The sequence below is a fragment of the Crocodylus porosus genome, unplaced genomic scaffold, assembly GCF_001723895.1.
Source record: "Crocodylus porosus isolate Cpor-Errol unplaced genomic scaffold, CroPor_comp1, whole genome shotgun sequence".
Classification (NCBI taxonomy): Eukaryota; Metazoa; Chordata; order Crocodylia; family Crocodylidae; genus Crocodylus; species Crocodylus porosus.
In genome coordinates, this window is record NW_017728931.1 from 22,452,312 (window position 1) to 22,461,228 (window position 8,917).

Here is an 8,917-nt window from a genome sequence, read left to right on the forward strand (position 1 = left end):
AAAGGCCCGGCCCTGCCCCCTTCTGGCCATGTGACCCGCCTGGTCGCCCTGGTAACCGGCACCTGAGCTGCCCGGGTGATTGGCAGCTCTGCCAATCATACTCACAGTCACGGGGCACTTACGTGACTCCGTGACAACCTCCAATAATTAGATTCTATACCTGGAAAATAATAAATGTATACATTTTCCATACACAGAATCTAGCTATTGAGGGGTCATTAGGGTCTTCTTATATTTGAGTATATGCAATCTGGATGTGGGTGTGGAATGCATGCTATCCAAATTTGCTGACAACACCAAGTTGTGGGGCAAGATGGGCATGCTGGAGGGGATGGACAGAATCCAGCTAGATCTAGACAGGTTACAGCAGTGGGCAGATGAGAATAGGATGGAATTCAATGCAGACAAGTGCAAGCTACTGCATCTAGGGAGAAGGAACCAGCAACACACCCAGAGGCTGGGAAACATCCTTCTTGTCAACACGGTGGCAGAAAGGAATCTTGAGGAGTCATCGTTGACTCCAGAATGAACACAAGCCACCAATGCGAGAAAGCCGTCAGTAAGGCTAACCACACCTTGTCATGCATCCACAGATGCATCACAAGAAGGTCCAGGGAGGTGATCCTTCCCCTCTATGTGGCATTGGTCAGGCCACAGTTGGAGTACCGCATCCAGTTCTGGCCGCCGCACTTCAAGATGGATGTGGCTAGCATTGTGAGGGTCCAGAGGAGAGTCACTCACATGGTCAAAGGGCAGCAGGGCAGGCCCTACAAAGAGAGGCTAAAGGGCCTGCACCTATTCAGCCTCCACAAGAGAAGGCTGAGAGGGGATCTGGTGGCCATTTACAAACTCACCAGGGGGGACCAGCAGGAACTGGGGGAGGCTCTGTTCCCCTGGGCACCACCTGGGGTTACTAGGAATAACAGCCACAAACTGTTAGAGAGAAAGTTCAGGCTGGACATCAGGAGACATTACAGGCAGTCCTCGACTCACGTTTCGAGTTACAACGTTTCGCACTTACGTTTTTAAATTGACATTGTTTCAACTTTATGACATCAGTTTCAACTTACAAAACTTGATCTGATGCAACACCACACCAGCGAACAAGTTCGTTACATCACTCATTTCCCTGGAGAACATCTGTCCAAACTTCCTTGGACACTTTCTTTAAGAAAGCAGACAGACTCCAGAAGAACCTGCAGCCAAGACTCCTGAGAAGACTCCAGCCAGGAACCCTTCAAAAAGTCCAACCAATAGCCCTTCAAAAAGTCCAGCAAAGTCACCTCAAAGAAGTCCTTCCAAATCAATATGATTGCTATTTACAATATAAATACATTGATATAGCTATGACAGACAAGATTCTTCGGGGGAATCTGATATCTTTTATTAGACCAACTTAAATAGTTGGAAAACAATTATTAAACAAGCTTTCGAGTTCAAAAACCCTTTGTCAGGCTAAGGAAGTTTCAGCAGGTTGGTGTGTGCTCTTCCTGGATGGAATGAAAAGTAAAGAAGCCAGGGGCTGGGCTGGTATGCATACAAGACAGGTAGCCAGTGAAAATGTAGACTGAGTTGTCAGTGAGTGAGAGGCAAGCCGGGGGGGGGAGGGGGGAGGAGAGAGAGAAGGGGGATGAATAGTGAAGAGATACCTGGGGAGTCAGATGTCAGGCTGGTTATAGTGCATCATAAACCCAATGTCTATATTTAGTCCATGATTGTTAGTATCCAGGAGGTGGATGAAGTGGAGTTCATAGGCTTGTCTCTGGGAAGTGTTTTTTAAGTTTCCTTTGAGGATCAGGACTGAGAGATTGAAGAGAGAGTGGTTTTCTTGTGAGAAATGTGCCCCAATTGGTAATTGGGTATTCCTGTCTTTGATCGATTTCCAGTGTGCATTCATTCTGGTGCGCAGTTGTTGTTTGGTCTCTCCTAGTACTTTCCGTCAGGGCATCTGATGCATTGGATGAGATATATTACATTTCTGGAGGTGCAGCTGTATCCAGGAATGCTGATAGCTCTGTTGTGGGGTGTAGTAATTGTGAGGGTGGTGGAAATGTGTTGGCAAGTTTTGCATTTCTTGTCATGGCATGGTCTAGATCCATTTGGTGCGTTCTGGGCTCGAGGAAGTTTTGCTTCTGGTGATGAGGTTAGCGAGGTTCAGCACTTGTTTGAAGGCTAGGATGGGTGGTACTGGGAAGATCTCTTTACAAATAGGGTCTCTTTCTAGTATGGGTTCCAATTGTTTGAGGATTTTCCATACAGGTTCGAAGGACGGGTGATATGTCATAACCAGCGGTGTGCGATTTGTAGGGGTTTTACTTCTGTACTGCAGCAGCTCTTCACATGGTATCCGGGTGGCTCTTTCAAATGTGCACTCTCTCTCTCTGGAGGAGTGTCCTTGTTGAGTGAAAGCCTTTTTAGGATTGGTGAGGTGGCAATCCCAGGTGTTCTCTTTAGTGCAAATTCAGTGGTATCTGAGGGCTTGGCTGTGTATCACAGCTTTCTTTGTGCATTTAGGATGATTACTGATTCTATGCAGATACGTATGTTGGTCTGTGGGTTTCTTGTATAACATCGTCTGTATTTTATCATTCTAGATACTGATCATCGTGTCTAAAAAGGAGATGGTGGTGCTGGAGTATTCTAGAGAAAGTTGGATGGAGGGATGGTGATTGCTGAAGTTCTGATGGAACTCAAATCAGAGATTGTAGGTTTTCAGTCCAAATGATGAAGATGTCATCCATATATCTTAAGTATAACAAGGATTTGATGGTGCAGTTCTTGAGGAAGTCTTCTTCCAGGTGGCTTATAAAAAGGTTGGCATACTGTGGGGCCAAGTTGGTGCCCATAGCAGTTCCCATCATGTGGAGGAAGTGTTGATTATTAAAAGTGAAATTGTTGCGTGTGAGGATGAAGTGTATAAGGTCAGTAATATCTTTGGGTCTGTATTCTGAGTTGTAATCTTGTTCCTGTAGATATGTAAGGCAGGCTTGGATGCCATCCTGGTGTGGGACGTTCATATATAGGTTGGTAACGTCCATGGTGGCTAGGACGGTGTTGCTGGGAAGGTAGTCTATATTTTTAAGTTTCTGTAGAAAGTCTGTAGTGTCTTGTACAAAATTTGCTCTGTGGGTGACCAGCGGTTTTAGAATTGATACAACTACACCTGATATTTCCTCAGTTAGGGTCCCATGGTTGGATATGATAGGTCTGCCAGGGTTCCCCTGTTTGTGGATTTTAGGGAACATGTAAAAAGTCCCCAGGTTAGGTAGTGGGGGAATCAAGGTCTGCAGTTTTTCTTGTAGTCTTGATGGAAATGATTTGATGGTATTGTTGAGTTTCTTAGTGAAAAGGGGAGTAGGATCTTCTTGTAGTTCTTTGTAGTAGGTGGTGTCAGAGAGCTGTCTGTTGGCTTCCTTTATGTAGTCTTCACGGTTTAGGATGAATATGGCTCCTCCTTTATCTACTGGTTTTATTACTATTTGGTGGTTAGATCTTAGAGATTCTATGGCCTTTTTCTCTGGTAGGGAGAGGGTGTTATGGTGCCATGTGTTGCTGATTATTTCATTGTTCATTCTTTCCCTGAAGCAGTCAATGTAGCAGTCAAGGTTAAGGTTTTGTCCACTGTGAGGTGTCCAATCTGATGTTTTTTGGGGGGGGGTTGGCATTGATCTTTTCCTGAATGTTAATGTTGTCAGAGGATGAGTTGTTGTTGGAAGCGGGTTCAGTTTGGTCATGGATATATTCCTTGAGGCGGAGGCGTCGGAAGAATTCTTCTAGTTCTCCACATTGAAGTATTTTATTTGGGTATTTTTCTGGACAGAAATTTAGGCCTTTAGAAAGGACAGATTTTTCAGTTTTGGTAAGTGTGTGTGGGGAGAGATTGATAATATTTGTGGGTTGGTTGTTGCTTTCAGTTTTATCAGCTCTGAGGTTGTAATGTTGTAAGGTGTTGGTGTTGTTCCTCTGATGGTTGTTTTGTGGCTGGGGAACTTGTTCTTGGAGTAATTTGTTCCATTTCTTCTTTTTACGTAGGATAAATGTTGTAGAAAGTTTTTCATAGTCTCTTTCTATCCATTGTATATTGGTGGGGAAGATGATTGGATTTCTGTCTTTTAAGTTGTTGTAGTATGTGGTGATTTCCTTCCTGAGTTGGTCTCTTTTGGAGTAGAGTAGGTGAAGTAGATGATTTCTAATTTTCTCTGAAGTGTAAGTGTTCAGAGGATTGTAGATGTTTAGTCCTCAGGGAACGAAGTTGCGTTTCTTGCAAAGGCTTAGAAAATATATGTCGCTGTTGAGTTTGCCTTCTTTCTTTTTCATATTGTACAATATAGTTATATTACTCATCTAAAATTGATCGAGTACAAAATTCTGGGGTATTTTTGGTGAAAATAGGGTAAGCATGTTATTATCAAGCCCCAGACTAGGATGGCAGTAGTAAGCTATAAATGCTAAGAAAATTGAGAGAAGCTACAATAATAGGAAACTTAGTAAACAGGGGGGACTCGAACCTCTCCACAAATAGACTAAGTCAATCTAACATCAGGCTGGTATGTAAAGACCAAATTTCTTGATTTTATAAAAGACTACTTTTTGGAACAGTCAGTCCTGCGATCCACAAAAGGGAAGGCCATTCTTGACCTAATCTTAGATAATGGATAGGATTTGGCACAAGGGGTAAGTGTTACTGACCTGCTCTGCAATAGTGACCATAATGCAGCTGGGTCTGATATCCATGTAGAAGGGGAGACAAGAAAATCTACCACAGCAGCCTTTAACTTTGAAAAGGGAGACAACACAAAAACGAGGAAATTAAAAGGGGCCCCTAAAGAGGCAGGGAACTTGTAGGCAGCATGGGAAAAAAGATGGAAAGTGGACCAAAAAAAAGCCAGCACAGTATATTTGGACGACCAAAAAGCCTTTGACAAGGTTCCCCATGAGAGGCTCTTAACTAAATTAAGTAGTCATGGGATTTCAGGGACTGTCCACTTGTGGACTGGCTCCAAGATAGAAAGCAAAGACTCAGGATAAATGGTCAGTTTTCAGGACAGAAAGAAACAAAACAGTGGGTCCTCCAGGGATCTGTGTTGGGACCAGTGCTGTTTAACATATAAATGAAGTGGAAAAGAAGGTAAGTAGCGAGATGGCCAAATTTGCAAATGACAAAAAATTATTCAAAGTGGTAAAGACCAAGGCAAACCTTGAGGAACTACAGAAGTATTTTGCTATAGGAGTGAATGGGCAACTAAATGGCAGACAAAATTCAATGTAGGTAAGCATAAGGTGATGCACATGGGCAAAAATAACCCAAACTATATCTACACTATGAAGGGCCCTGCATTAGCTATTACCAAACTACAAAGAAATCTGGGAGTCATTGTGGACAGTTTGCTAAAAACATCAACTCGGTGCTCAGCAACCGTCAAAAAGGGAAAAAACCATTAGGGATTCTTAAAAAGGGAATTGTGAACAAAACAAAGTATCATCACGCCCTTTTATAAATCCATAGTGTGACCACAACTTGAACACTGTGCCCAGTTCTGGTCCCCACACTTCAAAAAGGATATAGAAGAACTAGAGAAGGTATAATGAAGTTCTGCAAGGATGGTTAGCAGTATGGAGGGGCTTCCATATGAGGAGAGCCTCTTCAGCGTAGAAGGAGATGCTTGAGGGGGGACATGATAAGAGTTTACAAAACACTAAATGGTAAAGAGAAATTATTATGAGATTTATTTACTCTCTCAATACAAGAACTAGTGTTCACAAAATGAAACCAGAAGGTAATACATTTGAAACTAACAAAAGGAAGTTCTTTTTCACACAGCGTGTACTTCAAGTGTGGAACCCATTTCCACCAGATGTTGCGGAAGCTGACAATTTACCTGGATTCAAAAACGGATTGGACAAATTCTTGGAGGAAAGGGGCATCAGTAGCTACTGAACAATAGAGTTAGGGAAACTGGTCTGGCATGAGAACTTCCTAGATCCTAAATACTGGAGGCAGCAAGTGAGAGGGGAACAACAGGGGAAAACACCCTAGTCATACCCCATTCACTCTCCCTTTCAGCATCCACTCTCTCCCACTGAGTGACACACTGGGCAAGATGGACTTATGATTTGACCCAGTAAATGGCAATTCTTATGTTCTTAAATATAATCTTCAGACTAGGTAAGACAGCCCTGTTGTGTAAGAGATGTCTCTCTGCACAGCTCCAATGAACACAGTGCCTCCCTCCTTACCTCTGTCAATTATATCAACTCCTTCTCCTTTCATCTTGCAAACCAGTTTCTCTTGTAGCCTTTTTACCTCTGCCTCCTTCTCTTCCAATTGCTCTTTCAAAGTTGCCAGTTCATCCTGAAAAGATACATAAACACTTATCTATAAGAAAAGCTGGGTTTCAGTTCTGAAGAGGGTTTTTAAATAAAACTTTGCCATTTAAGTCAGAGATGGTTCCCAAAGAAAACTTCACAACGAAAGAGTCCAGTGGGCTAATATCCTATCTATGGAAACTATCACAGGCCTGTTCAAATCTATGGACAGCAAGTGATGATCTGTCACTAGAATGGCAAATGGAAGTTTCGCAGAAAAATGCTATTTCTGCAAGAGGAAAACATATCCCCGCAAGAACCAAACAACCCCAAACATTGAAACAGTTTGGATTCAGGTCAAATTTCATATATTGGTCTCATCTCCAGTTTAAATGTATGGCTGTAATCTTTGTCCAAATTAAAAATAGCTCTGGGAAAGAGACTATTTTTCAGTTTGTGTAAATAGTAAAATAAAAGATAATGAGACTAAATGCTACATGTCACAAAATCACACTTGGCACTTCCAGAGCACTTTGTACATTCAAAGTGCTGAGAGAAAAACAATTGTACAACAAATAAAACATGCTAAATTGGAGGCCTGGTACCTTGACAGGTAATAGCTGAACACGCGGGATGCAGATGCTTATTGCATATGCTCAATGATTTGTAAATGCAGATTTCTCTGTCCTTGAAACAAGCCATGAACAATAGTTTTATCAATGCACACTGCTAGCTATGAAAGAAAATCAGTCAGAATACAATAAAAGCAAGACATGCTGAAAAGAAATTCAGACAAAAGTGAAGAAAATAAACTGCAAGCAATTTTTAGTGGTGAGGCACTAAGGAAGCAAACAAAAACAAATCTCATGGACTAGAGTCTGACAACATAAGATAGGGTCTTTGTTAGTTTCCCTACATCATATGTTGTGGATGGGCCAAACCGCTGACACAGTAATCAAAGGTCACTGCCACTATTTACACAACCAAAACTTGGAATTGATTCATAACTCACTGGAGCACTCAAAACTGAAGGTGATTTGGGGAAGTGGGGACAAAAACACTTCCAGCTTTTTTCTGTATTTATTCCCCAAAGTCATTGACTTGGTATTAAACTGGTTCCAAGAACTGTGCTTCTGTTCAACAGGTTCCTTTGGCTTCAATAGGATCCTCACATGAGAAGCTATGGCAAGACAAGACCCTTTTTGCAGACACGTTTTATATTCAAAGTGTCTTTATCTCAGCTGTCCTCTTTAAAACTCGCCTTTTGACTGTTCTATCCAGTCCTTAAACTTGTTAGCCCAGCTATAGCATCCTGGTTTAAACATGTTTCCGAGCTTCACTGAATAGATTCATAAAGCCATAAGGGACCTCTGCAATCATGAGGTTCCTGTACAATGCAGGCCACAGGACTTCTCCAAATCATGCTTGTTAAAACTAGATGCGTCCTTCAGAGGATCAGTCACTCTTAATTTAACAATTGGCAAGTGATAGAAACTTTTTCAGCAAATAGTTCTCTGCCTGCATTTTTAAGTAGTATTGACTTCAGTGGGACTGTTGGTTGACCTGTTAATTTAAGTTTATACTGTAGGAAGAATATATAACTATTATTTTCTTATTTGCAAATTGCATGAATAAGTATTTGGTAAGAACTGGAAAAATGAGAGAACACATGTGTGGACTTCTCTAAGAAAGTCAGGAAGAGTTTGGTTTGAATAATGAGGGCAAGCTAAATGATCATTTTCATTTTACATGTAAAACACATTTAATTTTATGATAATACACAAAAGGCTCATGCAACACAGAAATGTACCATATGTCCTATTTATGCCCTAAAACCAACTTGTAAGGAATATCTAACTTGAGAAGGTTTAGTTTCTACTGAAAAACAATATACTGCAAGTCAACAGAAAGTAATTTTAAAAAGCAAACAAGACAGCATGACAGCAAGATGCAGAACAGACCACAAAGTGGTGTTATAGAAAGGCCCAATATTACCCAGAATCTACTACACCTTTAACATGTGGCATTTTTGCTCCATCCGCTGCTTTTCATACTGCATCTGACCCACTTTGATTTTCATGCTAGAAAGTTTGGCCATTAGAGACTGGCAACAGAGATAGAGCAGTGAGAGAAAACTAAAGATAGAAAAGAAACAAGGCTAAATGGCAAGCAGTAGTTAGACACTTAGAGAAACAGACTGCTATAATTGCTCTGCCTTTTACTACGGTCTCCTCAGGATAGAACTGGATGATTTACAGCATATTTAGGAGAAAATAAATGCTGTTGCAGTCCCACCCACAGTTCACTCCTTTCCTCTTGCACACGAGTACAGGATGTAAATATAACTTAGAGGCCAACTGTCCAGTAACAGCTAGTTAACTAGTTAGCAGAGATGGAACTGGGACTAGCTTCCCAGATTAAGGACAATAAGAAGTCTTTTTTAACTACATAAGGGGTAAAAAGAAAGTCCCAGGTAATGCGGGGCCCTTGCAGGACGACACGGGTAACTTGGTCGGCACACCAGACGGCAAAGCTAACATGTTTAACGATTTCTTTGCCTCCATCTTCCTAAGTAGGGACCAGAACAGCCACCTCCCTGCTGGGCCCCCCT

General features: G+C 41.7%; 1 protein-coding gene across 8 annotated transcripts in view; it reads right to left on the reverse strand.

Annotated features, from left to right (window-relative positions):
• PPFIBP1 (PPFIA binding protein 1) overlaps window positions 1-8,917 on the reverse strand; it is a 146,076-nt gene that overhangs the window by 58,076 nt on the left and 79,083 nt on the right. For all 8 annotated transcript variants that reach the window (XM_019544372.1, XM_019544373.1, XM_019544371.1 and 5 more), the window contains one exon: window positions 6,238-6,352. In XM_019544372.1, the coding sequence (XP_019399917.1) occupies window positions 6,238-6,352 (115 nt within the window). The remainder of the gene's footprint in view (window positions 1-6,237; window positions 6,353-8,917) is intronic.